This window comes from Trachinotus anak, unplaced genomic scaffold (assembly GCF_046630095.1).
Source record: "Trachinotus anak isolate AG129_WGS33_773 ecotype Australia unplaced genomic scaffold, CSIRO_AGI_Tana_v1 ptg000003l, whole genome shotgun sequence".
Lineage (NCBI taxonomy): Eukaryota > Metazoa > Chordata > Actinopteri > Carangiformes > Carangidae > Trachinotus > Trachinotus anak.
In genome coordinates, this window is record NW_027273854.1 from 17,841,196 (window position 1) to 17,854,334 (window position 13,139).

At 42.0% G+C, this 13,139-nt stretch overlaps 2 protein-coding genes across 2 annotated transcripts; both read right to left on the reverse strand.

Annotated features, from left to right (window-relative positions):
- Positions 1-2,028: 2,028 nt before the first annotated feature.
- On the reverse strand, positions 2,029-4,921 carry atf4b (activating transcription factor 4b). The gene is made up of 3 exons (XM_071474237.1): positions 4,754-4,921; positions 3,560-4,021; positions 2,029-3,428 (listed from the first exon to the last, which is right to left on the reverse strand). Exons 2-3 carry the CDS (start codon positions 3,915-3,917, stop codon positions 2,422-2,424), a joined length of 1,365 nt encoding a protein of 454 aa, XP_071330338.1. The 5' UTR covers positions 3,918-4,021; positions 4,754-4,921; the 3' UTR covers positions 2,029-2,421.
- Positions 4,922-5,202: 281 nt separating this feature from the next.
- LOC139618364 (uncharacterized) lies at positions 5,203-11,972 on the reverse strand. The gene is made up of 12 exons (XM_071474235.1): positions 11,596-11,972; positions 9,915-10,013; positions 9,676-9,819; positions 9,432-9,587; positions 8,529-8,645; positions 8,282-8,392; positions 7,994-8,089; positions 7,133-7,270; positions 6,950-7,030; positions 6,653-6,692; positions 6,337-6,391; positions 5,203-6,098 (listed from the first exon to the last, which is right to left on the reverse strand). Exons 1-12 carry the CDS (start codon positions 11,599-11,601, stop codon positions 5,354-5,356), a joined length of 1,788 nt encoding a protein of 595 aa, XP_071330336.1. The 5' UTR covers positions 11,602-11,972; the 3' UTR covers positions 5,203-5,353.
- Between the last annotated feature and the right edge of the window lie 1,167 nt (positions 11,973-13,139).

Genomic DNA, 13,139 nt, shown 5'->3' on the forward strand with positions numbered 1-13,139 from the left:
ATGCAGCCAGCATCCACAGAGAGTAAGTGTTTTCTGGCAGAAATGCTTTTCTCTGCACCATCTTGACTTTGGCGTGCCTCCACATATAGATTGTCCCAAAGCTATCTGGACCAAAGCCTGGACCAATTACAGCGTGCACACCAAGGGCCAGTTATAGGCTGAATGCACTGTTTCTTGGAAATATTATTCAAGCTGTGCCGAGGTCAGCACCAGTCAGCACTCTCTTTTGTTTCTCCCTTTCTCGCATGCTCCTCCATTCTCCCACATAACATAACAAGCGCATGTTTTCCTATAAGTACACAAACACTTCAGTGAACAGCAGCAGGAGAGAACACACAAAAACAAGAAATACCGTTTCTGTCCCAAAATGCTGCCCCTAATATGTAGAAATGGCATTTTTGACTTCACATGACTGTCAGTTGATTGAATACCCATGTGCCTGCAGCATGCTGCTGGTCAGGCGGCCTCCATTATCCTCCTCCCTGTTTGTTTGTTTGTTTGAAAGAGGCTCCACTCAGAGGGACATCTACGGGCTCATTGTAAGGTATTATCAGACCAGGAACAAAGGCTCTTTGTGTTTGGGACAAGGTTTCATTCTGAACAGAATGACAAGAGTCTCTAAAAAGGTCATGAACTTGTGCTATGCTGATGTGAAAATGAAGTTTATTGTACATGTACATGAACATTCAAAAGTTTGGCCACACCTGGGCAAATTCCATATTTTGTTGATTTCTGTGAAGTGGAAAGAGGTTAAATACAGCCGCAGCAGCAAACACACATTCAAAAATTTGCCTTTCTTCAAATGTAACACACTGTTACTTTTTTGTTTCAAAATATATGATACACATTTTATTTTAACATAGGAAAAAATGAACAGTAACTGCAAAGGTTTGGGCACCTTTCTAATTGTAAAACACTCAGAACTTCATTCATTAGGACTTGTGAGTCAGGTCGAGAGCTGTCATTACAAACTGCCAGCTGGTGACAGCTCCAGAGTTGATAAATTCTCTTCAACTCTTCAGACGTTGTGTTAACGTTAAACAACCACGGGCTCCTCTGAGGAACTTGGATGGGGAAATGATGTTTACACAAAACACTTCCGCCTTAAAATGTCTGCTGTCTGCCATGTTATTAAGAAATGGCAGCTGAGGGGAAACTGTAGAAGTCAAGACAAGATGTGGAGAACAAGAAAAGTGGAGGAGCTGTGGGAGGGGTTAGCTGACACAGGAGTGGTGGTGTACTGCTACACTGTGCAGTGTTCACGCACAAACCACACTGAAGAGCAGTCATAAGGAAACCTTACATGTAATCCATCGCAAAGGTCAACACACACAGTGGGAATGAGCTGTTTTGTAGACAAGTGCTGTGGACAGATGGTTTTCAGTCACAGCGAACAAAGGTGTTTGGATTCAAAAAGGGCAGCATTTGATGAAAACACCTCATCAGCTGTTCAGTGTGGGAGTGGTGATGCTCTGCTTTCAAGGTTGTGTTGCTGAAGCACGGTGGGCAGATGTGTGTGCAAGAAAGCCTGCGAATATCTGAATTGGAAATGATCTGCAGGAAAAGCGGGTTAAAATTCCTAAATCTTAAATAGTGAAACTCTCACTACAAGAGATGTTCGCAAGCTGCCGGATTACTGATCTAAGGTGCCCAAACTTATTCACATGCCATTATTTTTATAATTATATAATATATACAATATATAATTAATTAATAATTATAATAATTATATTTTTTAATCATTTTTTGAAGTTCATAAAACAAAAAGTGAATTACCATTTGAAGAAAAGCTTATTTTTAAATGAATTCTTGCTGTAGGGGTTTTATTTCACTTCATATAGGTATTATATATTCTCACACACACCTCTACAGTTTGATGCCAGTGTGTTAAGTGATGCAAACATTTACACAGCTATTATACTGAATCTCTCAAAGAGTGAAAGAAAAAAAATCTAGCTACTATATGCACTGGCCCTCACTTCCCTCCCAACATTAGGCCAACAAATAATCACACCAAATTAGTGCAACTGGGTTTAAGACTCTTTATTAAGAGAATGATAATACAGGTGGTGCAGTTATACTATAATTTACACATTTTAAAACTTTAAAAAGACTTACTGGCAAGTTACCAAGGTCCAGGTATAGGAAAATATAACAAACAGCACACAGGTTGATATACTGAATGGAAAATACTTGTTTCCATAGAACTACTCTAAACATAAAACTATTCTATATTTAATACCAGTGTTAGATAGTTAAAAAGAAGATACTCTGACAAACATCAGTTTTATTGGATTGTACATCCAAGACATGCTGTGTGGACAGAACACATACTATACTGATATGTTTGCATTGAAAATAAAATCTGCTGTGCCCGCTTCCATCTACGCTCAACTCATCTGTCAGTTTTTTTCCCTGCCACTAGGGGTCAGCACTAAGACCTTTTTTGATCCTGCCTAGGCGGACCTCCTCCATCAGCTCTTTGAGGTATTCAATCTCCCTGGTCATGGATTCAGCCTTCTCATTCAGCTCCATATTCTTCCTCTCCAGCAGCGCATACTCTGCATTGAGGGAGTCCCACTCAGCCCTCTTCTTCTGCCTGTAACGTGTGGCCGCCGTCTTATTCTGCTCCATCTTCTTAAGTTTCTTGTCCTTTGGTGCCTTCAAAGTCACCCTTTCTTCACCACCTGCACCCCGGAGGGACTTGACTTTGACACTAGTGGCACCGGGAGAGGGTGGGCTAGCTTTGTATTTGGGCTCAAGGTATGGTCTGCTTCTGGAGGACCTTTGTGGAGGGGAGGCAGGAGGGGCGGAGTGAACGACCTCTGATGTGGTGGCCACAGTAGTGGTGGTGATCCCGACTTCATTTTTGGGAGCCAGCACGAGGACGATGCGGGTTGGTGACAGGGAGAGTACAAGCCTCGGGACCTGAGGGACCACAGCGGCTAACACTGGCTTCACCTCACTCTCTGAGACATCCACCTCACTGCCCAGGTCCAGGGTGTAGACTGGGGAGGAAGGAGAATCGACCAAAGGGGAGGAGGGGCCAGGAGAAGCAGGCTCAGATTTGATTTCAAGCTCCTCTTGTGGTTCTGGCACACATGGGGGAGAGGAGGGGTCCTCCTGCCCATCAGTGTGGGATTCACAGTCATCCACTGTAATGATTGAAGTATCTTCACTGATAGTGGGAAGGGTAGGAGGAGGTGTGCTCTGAGGAGAAGCAGAAGGAAGACTTGAGAGTGCAAGAGTTGGGAGAGTGGGCACTGGGAGGGAGTCGAGCTCCATGGGGCAATCTAGGGAGGCCAGGAGGTCTTCAGTAGAGCTGGGGGACTCTTCAGTAGGACTGCACGAACCAATCAGAGACTCCAGGTCAAACTCGCTCAGATCCATCCTCTCAGCCATCCAGTCCAGGTCACCAAATGTTTCCTCTGCGGGAGCAAATAAGGTACTTTATTTAGTCAGACCATTACTGGTTAATAGATGGTGCCTAAAAATACTTCAAGTATGTTCTCATGTGTGCTTGAGTGTTACATTTCTGGTTAATCTAGACAATCATTACCTTTCCTGTCATCTGAGACTGTCTGGCTACATCTCAGCTGAGCAGGGTGGCCCAACCAGGGGAGGGAGAGCAGGTCAGACTCATTCCCGGCTTTGTCCGCATGGAGGAGGGCGGCCGGCGGCGAGGGAGGAGGAGAGTAGAAGGGAGGAGGAGAAGAGGAAGAAGACAGTGATGAGGAGGTGAGGGGTGACGCAGGGGAAGTGTCCCCTTCCCGTGAGGTTCCTCCTCCTTCCTGATGTTCTTCTCGGTCAGGGTGAAATAAGGAGCCTATGGCGTCAGCCATGGGAGAGGAAGGCCCCCAGAGAAGGGCCTCCATGTCTTCCAGGCCAAACTGTGAGTTTGTCATCATCATGGTCATAGTGGCTGTTGTTGGTCACAAATGGAGTACGTGACGATGCTAGGAGAGCGTCGAATTCTTTTATGCTGTCGAATGCAGCAGTGCTGAGGGTTTCCACGTAGGACCTGAGAAAAGGGGCGAAAATAAGACATTTGTGGTGAAAATATGGACACGGATGTAGAATTAGATAATAGTTAATACAGACAAATTAAAAACATTCGTTGATTCACAAATCAAACTGTCAGCACATATGTGTGCACAAAAAGACTGCTGAGTATGAATACAATGGTTGGGATCTGAGAAGACAAACTCTTTCCCATTTTTGCTCAGCACTGCCCCCATCCCTGCAGTGCACATCACGTGTTTCCCTCCAGACACCGGTCTCATGACTGTGACGTCAGCCTGTCTCCAACCGGGGTCACGGAGTCCGCCGCCCTCCCTCACAACACACAGCTACACTTTTGTTCTCATTCCGCCATTTTGACACCGAGAGGAAATGAACCATTTTCTGACTGCCACGTCGGCGCTCACACTCAGTCGTGATAATTTAACAAAGTTGAATACAAATGTCGCAAACTGTCCGGGGCTTTTACACCGATACCAGGTAGCGAGACAATATGAGCCAACAGGACAAAATTTAACATTACATGTTAATGGCGCGTATTACGTCATCCCAGTTCATGTTTGATAATAAAGTCACTGTATCCAGCCACTCGACAACCTAGTATACGTCAAACTAATTGTTAGTGGTCACACTAATCTTCATAAAAATGATCAAGATCTTATTTAGAGCTCAGGCCGCAAAGGGGCGCACCTGACAGCTGTCATCGACCAAACGATATCAAAATAATACTTACGACATTTTTGCTGAATTAGAAGTGACTCAGTGCACTGGCTGGATGCACTGTTTTGTTGGCTGCTGCTGGGTCGCTGCACACTTTACACTGCCATTTCGGCCAATAGAGCGATGTCCGACAATGCTACTACTTCGTTTGTTGTCCCTCGAAAAGGAAAATGGCGCATGCTGCGGCGTGGTGCTGATATAGAGTTAAAGTGGGGGCTGGAGGTATCCTTCCGCGGTGCTCACATTATCACTCCGCCAGTGTTTGTTATTCACATTCTTTTCAACTGCTATATTAAAAGGGGACTAGTCTAGAGTATTGTTTATGAATTTAAGATGTTTTTTTTAACTTATGGCGGTGATTTCCCTTAATTCTTCTGTTTTATTTATCACAGTCATGATTGGTAGTCGAACTACAATCTTAAACTACCCTTAAATGCTGGTTTTAATAAACCACACATTAGGTTTTACAAATATAAATTGTTTATTAAAATACATGTGGCGAATAAGGAATTTAATTGCACCAGTGGAAATGTTCTAAAACATATTATACACATACATACATACACACACACACACACACACACACACACAGACAGACAAAGAGTTCTCTGGTTCAACTAAACATTTCCCACATATGAATCAGGTGGTCCAGTTCCTCCTGCAGATTTGCAGCCAGCAGGCGAACCCGACCTGAAAACCTGCTCTTGTTCGACTTCTTCAGCTTCTGACCATCACTCTCTGTAAAATACTGATCCAGTTCCTTAGCAAAAGCCAGAAGCAGCCTCTCAGATGACATCCCACCTGTGTGCCCAACAGAAGTCCTCCTTTTATCGTTCATGTTATCCCGAAACACAGACTGTGACAGATGTGCCATCTTCAGTGCGTCAGGCTGGGCTCCTGCCCTCTGTAACCTGGCAATGTCATGCCTTCGCAGCTCATTCATCCCAGAGACAATAAAATCCAGACAACGTTCCAGGTCACCAATATTTGACTTATAGTCGTATACTAGTTTCTCAACTGTCGACCTGTTCACGACCTTCTTGTTGGCCTTGACACTGTGGGCGCCAATACCCCCAGCGGATGCCACCATGCCAGCACCAACAGCTGTTGCAATCAGTGAGGCGCCCATGGTCATAGGAGCCAAGGCAATGCCCACCACTGCAGTCACCCCTCCCACGGCACCTGTGGTGCCTCCAGCAATGCCAATGGTTTTGCTCTTCTTCTGCAACTTGTCCATGCTGTTGGAGATGGAGTTGAACTCTGTGATGACGTTCCGCAGGCACTCATTGCGCCTCATCATGAGAACGTTGTAGAGGCGCAGGGCCTTGCTCACATTCATGGCTCTCTGATTAAATGATCTGCATAGAGACAGTGACAGGACAAGCTAACATCTGCTTCTTTAGCTCATTTATCTGAATTTGATATGAATTCTGTAATTATTTAGCAAGCAAATGTAGTAAAATGTAGGTGTTTAACATTGTACATCTAATTTTCCTGCACAGTTTCCTCTTTAATATACTTTAAATATTATAACATGAAACTAAAAGGACATCACCAGTTCACAAGAAAGAATTCATAAGATAGTTTCTGTGTTACCTGATTTCCTCCTCTATACTGAGGCCATATAGTGATGGAGTCATGTAATCAGGTTCTGTTGGAAGAATTGCACAAAGATAAATTACATGTCGGCCTAGGATACTTTGACAATGCTCTTTTTTACTGAGGATGATATATTGTGTATTTTTTTCATTGTTACTGATTTATTCATTCATTTTCTTCATATATCTTTGAAAACAAAAGAATATATATTATTGGTCATCATTAAAATAAAAGTATAAAAATGGCACACACCAACATTTGCTGCCACTCACAATGATGCAATGTTTATCTAGAAAATAAAATGTGTACTTACTTGACACTCTTGTTAACCATCTCAACATCTCGCAGAGGTTCTGAGGAAAACAGATCATTTTCTGGTCAAAAACACTTTGTAGGGACAGAAACTGACCTGTAGTGGTGGTTCTCATTCACAGTGTCTTCAAAATGTATCTCTAAAGAAAATGGTGCAATGAAAAGAACTAATCCTGTGAGAATGGAAACAAACCTCTCCAAACGTAGGCCCACAGTAAATCAAATTGTGCTAAAACAAAGTTTTATTTGCGAGGAGACGAAGGGGCAAGTAAATGATTTAGTATAGGAAAAGCCTCACTTCTTTGTCCTCTCTGGTCTGAGAAGAGATGCAGCCATTCTTGGAGCGTAGTCCGGAGTGAGGCATTGTCCTCCCTTTTGTCTGGTAGTGTTTAATGGAAATACATCAGTGGTTGAGAAATAAATTCAAACACACCCCTGCCTTAATCTACAGAAATGTTATCTACTAGTGTGTCTCTCTCACCATGTCATCATCATCCTCTGGCAGAACATCCAGGTAGGGACAATGCTCTATCTCAGTGTACACCGACTCGCATGGTGTCCCTCTTGAAGGTGGTGGTGGTGGTGGTGGTGGGTTGAATGAAGGAGGTGGTGGTCTGGTCTGTCATAGACACAGAAAATGAATTTTCTTTATCAGCTCTGCTGCACAAAGAAACAACAACAGCACTTCTCCAAAGAAAACAGTTAATAAAATTCATGGTTTTATGACAATTGAGCAGGAAATTGATGAAGGGATTTCAATTTTTGACTGTAAATTTTATTATTGTCCTATTTTCACAAACTTTTACCTGGGAAATACTAAATATTTAGCCATGCTCGTGGCTTGGCACGAGGTTCAGCATGTTGTTCTGTGTTAATCTCTCAGTTAGGTACTGGGAGACCCACCATGCTCCAAAACCTTTGTATATTTACTGATGATACGTTCATATTCCTCCGTCCTTACAGAAGTAAATGAAACTGTTTATCAGGTGAATAACCAGAGCATCCAAGCATCAAGTTATCCTTTATTCATTTTTGATGACTCGCTGAAGAATGCAGGAAAGTAATCTCTCGCATGGTAATATTGGAGCTCAGTGAATTTTTCTAACAGGCTGTCACAGGGGTGTAAAGGGTTTCCAAAGCTTTTGGGCCGGCTCTTCCAAAATGTGTGTGTCATGCTGACCGAACAATGTTAAATGCAGGACAAAAGGATAAACTCTTTTGTTTCAGATTTTCCATGACAGTATGACGAAAGCATGTGTTTCTGCACCTTTTGTTGCCATGTTGACAGACACCTGTCCTGGTTTATCACATGTTGCTATCAGCTCTGCAGTGGCTCTCATACCTGAGGAGACAAGGGTTCACACTCTGAGGAAGAGCGGGGGAGGGAGGACTGCGAGAGTCGAGGTGGAACTGCAGGTCTGTCTTTACTGTCTGTGGCCTGAAAATCAAAGACATTCACAGGCAGTCAAGTATAACTAAAACACTGGCTGTACGCCAGGTTACAGGTTTCTCAGCTTTCATGCTATTCATACCTGACATAAACTAATGATAAAGACATCTAAACATCTTCATTTTCCCAACTCACAAAAACTGCAATGTCAGTGACTATAAGACTTAACTTGCAATTTACCGTTTCACCATAAGTCCCACAAAGGTTCACCTCCTCCACAGAGAAAACAGGTGAGACTGGAGTTTGTTGCGGGGAGCTGAGTGTGGATTGTTGAGACGCCGCAGTGCAGCTCTATCAAAGAATAAAGAAACATTCACGATGTGACATGGTTAAATCAGGAAATCAGGTGTTTATATCTCTTATATAAGGTTTTTAGAGCTCTTTAGACCTATATCTCAGCAAAGTGTGATTTGTGCAGAGCCTTCACCTTCGATTGAATCCCCATTGTAGAATGTAATCTATCATAATAGATGGACGGAAGAGGGGGGCGTTGCGGAGGGGGACGAGGAGGATTTTGTGTGCTCTCAGTACCGACAGGTGGAGGCTATAGCAGACGGAGACGCAGAGAGAAAGTTATAGTTTCTTCATGTACCACAACAATCAATACACCTTGTATTAATCACGGAAACACTGCTGTTAATATCTAGGAAAATAAATGTGTATATTGTGGGTTTAATATAAATAAATATTAAAAGTATTATTAATAATATTCGATAAATTGGAACCCGAAAGCCTTTATAATGAATAATTCTGTCAAAAGTGTTTCACTTATTTGCTTTCTTACCAAGAGTTAGATGAGAAAATCAATACTACTTTCATACCTGTCCATTCATATAATAATATCTAACAGGAAGAGGAAATATGACTATTTCTTGGCCAAAGGCAGTTCTGGAGTTTCTGTTGGTTGTTTGACAACGTCACAGTGACAACGACATTTCCAGCTCAGAGGCAGGAAAAAAAACAAAGGTGCGATTCGAGTAAGTAAGGTTTTTTGCGTGAGCAGAGGCTTCCCTGTTTTGATAAGTCAAGTTACCTTTTGAAAAATGTTGAGCCATTCCTTTACGATGAGTAATATTTGTAATAAATCCGGAAGCACTTGTACTGTAGCACTGAACATGCTTTTACACTGTATCTGCAGGTTTCAAAAGCAATGAATTCATTTTCCTTAAAAAAATGTCTTGGCAGATGTTAAAAAGTCTTAAACTGGACTTAAAAAACTTTGGACAAAGCATCTGCCAAATGAATGTAATGTAATGTAATAACAACACCACATGTAGCAATCTTTTAAGGAGTAAATGAAGCTTGTAATTTTGTTTAAAATATCATATACCTTCATAGTTGGGTCAGTATTTAAGTTGATATATCGACTGCCTCCGTTAACTGCTGCTGTGGGTTTACTGGTGGTCAAATATTTTGGTGGTCTAGGAGGGGGACGAACAGGGTGGGGTCTCACAAAGTCTGCCGGGCATTCACTGCGTGGGGAACTCTGATGACAAAAGGACAAAAAAATGCTAATCAATATCTTCTATCATGAGTTTCTCTTATAAATCAAGTGTCAAAACTGCTCAACTCACCACTGCATTGGTTGTATTGTTAGTTTTGTCTCCAGAGTCAACAGTCTTCTTGGTGTTACTCTGGACTCCCGGTTGTGCTTTAGACCTGGGAAGAGGCACGGGCTTGACTTTAACCTCTGACTGGCTTCCATCTGTGACGGCAGGCTAACAAAAAAAAAAAAAAAAAGGCAAAATTAATCAACCTTTCAAATAATGCATGAGAACTGCTTTTATTACCTGTTATCTTTTTTTTTTCTTACCTTACATGCATCAGGGTCTTCATAGGCTGGTTGTGAGATGAACCGGGAGCTACTGATGCTGGCCTTCATCATGTACTTTGTCCTTGGGGGTTTAGGCGGCTACCGGGTTTAACAGTGACAAATTTAACTCTCTAACATTACAACGATCAGGACACGAGCAAAGTCTGAGGCTGCCGGACAACTAATCGTAAGGTTTCACTCATCAGGTTACAAGTGCACTCTTTGGTTGTGCCGTCCTACATGTCCTACTTAAAGGTTGTGTTACCAGAAATGTTCCTGTTATCTTTCACCAACCAGGAAGGTTTCTGCCGTTGTCATGTGCTATGGACATTTCCTGTAACCCTTGAATATAGGGGTATAGTGGATATCTGCCAGAAAACCGTAAGCTGTCCTAATACAGCTTACACATTTGAATAAATAATCATGGTGATCAGCAGTTGAAACCATCGTGCACGAATAAGGACAACACTGAAAATGTTGTGCAATGATGGTCTTGAAACTAGATTTTGACACAGCTGCCTCAAGAGAAGAAATTCAAGCAGGATCCACCTCATGATGTTAGTTGCTGTGATTCAGAGGTGCAAACTCCATTGTTTTTATTTGATGAAATGACCACAAATCAAGTGACACACACTGTGCATGGGGTTTTCAGTCGGCCAGTTAGAAATCCAGCAATCCATTTCAGCAGGAGACCGATGTTCTCATTGTTCTCACAGCAGCAAAAGCACAGGTGTATCGTAACAAAATGAAAAACGGCCGAATTCCATTTAGTTGCTTTGACTTAGGACCTGCTCTTGTGTCATGACTGGAACAGAACTGCGCCATTGTCAATGTTATTAGCAAAACCTGTGCTTTTCCTAGCATTACAAGTAAAAAGGTCAGCTGTGAGAAGGTGTATTGTAGCTGTCCTCGTCCCAGTGTATCAGCTCTGTTGATTCCAGACAAAACCCTTTTTCACATCCAGACAAAGAAAATACTGATGCCATATAGTGACGCCTCACACTATCAGCCACATTTATAACCTGACATCCTGTTCGTCAACTAAAGAAAACAAATAAGTGAGAAAGTTTAGCTGATATCAGCACTAGCATTCAAATCCCATTTAATTTTTTTTTTTTTTTTTAGGTTCACAGTAAACACACACATGCAGTATTGGTAAATCCACCTGTAGCCATTAATGATAACACCTTACATATCAGCTGTGTGATCTGGATTGGGTTGTGATCATTTTCATCAGTGTAAGGGGAATGACAGGCATTTAAGCGCCTCCAACAAACCACCATGTGCTGCTGTGTTCACCGGGTCACACGTGTCCTGTTGCTAGGTGTTGGTGCTCTGATTATGTAAGGTTTCTGCTATTCTAGTTCATGGTTGACCAGTCGAGCCGAGGTTATATGATTGTGAATTCAATAAAGATGAATGAAGAGCCTCAACACCCAATTCATTATAGTCATCTATACATGTAAATCACATGTGAGGCAACATACCAGGCTGTTTCTGAATCTTTGAGTGAAACTGGTGGAAGTAAGAGGAGGCAGAGTGAAACTGACACAAGTATTAGACAAAACCAGGAACGTCCTTGAAATTTTTCTCCGTGAGGTAATGTACCCTTAACTCTTTTCTACAGCTTATAATACATACATTTGCCTATTGATATACAGCAGGAAGAGTTGATTCTCACCGTCATGTGTAGAAGCCGTTGTTATTAGTCCCCTTTTATCCTTGATTGTGGATCCAGTGTAAGAAACAGCTCACTGTTTCTCTAGTGCGTTCATATACCTGAGCTCCTGTCAGGCCGCAGATGCCATGGATGCCTGCTCCTCCCTCTCTTTCTCTCTCTTTGTCTAATTCTCTGTCATCCAGTGTAAAGCAGCATGTGAAGGGGAGTGTGACTTTCCTGCAGCGTCACAACAGCAAAAAAAAAAAAGCAGTTAATGGGTGGATTCTCTTTCTGCAGATCTTTAAAATGCCAGGGGAAAGAAGGCTGAAATATGTCAACACATTCAGACATCTGCACACACACACACACACACACACACAGTCATTGTCAAGGAGGAGCTTTGACTTATAGTGGAGACTTACTCTGACCTTCACCAGTGATGTGAACTCTAAACTACCTCTAAACTCACCTGAAATACAACTGTTAGTGCTTAAGTTTAATGGCTTCCCTTTTCAGCTTTTCTTACTGTCAACAGCCCAAAGTCTGATTGATGACGATCGAGGGTGTGTGTCTGTGTGTGTGTCAACTTTTTGCGCGTACGTCAGAGTTTGTTTTCTGTGTAGAGGATTTTAACTGAAACTCGTTCAACAGGCCAAGCGAGTGTCCGTTTTTGTAATCTTGTCCCCAGCCGCTCTTACGTTTTGTCACGTCTGAGCCGGAGAGGGCAGCTTGTTGAACAATGATTCATCTTGTATTTTTATTTTAGGCTGAACAAAGTATTTCCAAACCAAGATTTTTAATGTATGATTTTAAAAGAAGAATTTTGAGGTAAAAATGATTTTAATCCATTTTGGAATAAGACTGTAACATAACAAAATGAAAAAAAAAGTGAAGCGCTGTGAATACTGTCCGGATATCTAATTTAATCTGTACAAACACCAAAGTCTAAAAATGACAACAGTCTGACAAACAACCTCCTATGAAGGCACATTGTCGTTTTAATGCTGATTAAACTAATGAGACACGTGTTAAATAATAATCTTTAGATGATTTTTATTGCTGTTGTTGTTTTGCAGTTTTCTTTTTTATTTGATGGTGGACGGGAGAGAGAGGGGAGAGACAAGACACGACAGAAAAGAGGAAAGATGGTCCCTTGGCAGACTTACACCAGGGACTTTCCGACTACATGGTCAGACAGGATCCACCATGGGAGAGCTTTGTAAAATCTGAAAATAATATTTCATTACCAAATCCAAATACATTCATGTATTTAATTATTTATTTCTGTATTTATTTATACTTGTGTCATTTTTGGTCCCTCACAGCCATCAGATTTATTTCAGAGTTTTCGGGGTCAGAGACAACTACTTTTTATATGATACTCCAACAATTTCGTATTGCTCCTTCATGTAGTTTGGGGACTTGAGACAGATTTTTAAAAAGAACTGAACTATAGCAGAAGCTGAGACTTCTTGACTTTTGGTGCAGTTATTTTTCATTAGACTTTCCCTGCTGACTGGTAAATCCCCGTGTCTCTCAGCTCAACTTCCTTCCCTACAGAGTTA

Coding starts and splice junctions, on each gene's coding strand:
- atf4b (XM_071474237.1), bottom strand. CDS start 3,917: ATGACCATGATGATGACAAACTCACAGTTTGGCCTGGAAGACATGGAG. Junction 3,429..3,559: donor AGTCTCAGATGACAGGAAAG/GTAATGATTGTC, acceptor TTGCTCCCGCAG/AGGAAACATTTGGTGACCTG.
- LOC139618364 (XM_071474235.1), bottom strand. Junction 7,271..7,993: donor GTGAACCCTTGTCTCCTCAG/GTATGAGAGCCA, acceptor TGTCTATGACAG/ACCAGACCACCACCTCCTTC. Junction 6,392..6,652: donor ATGGTTAACAAGAGTGTCAA/GTAAGTACACAT, acceptor TTCTTCCAACAG/AACCTGATTACATGACTCCA.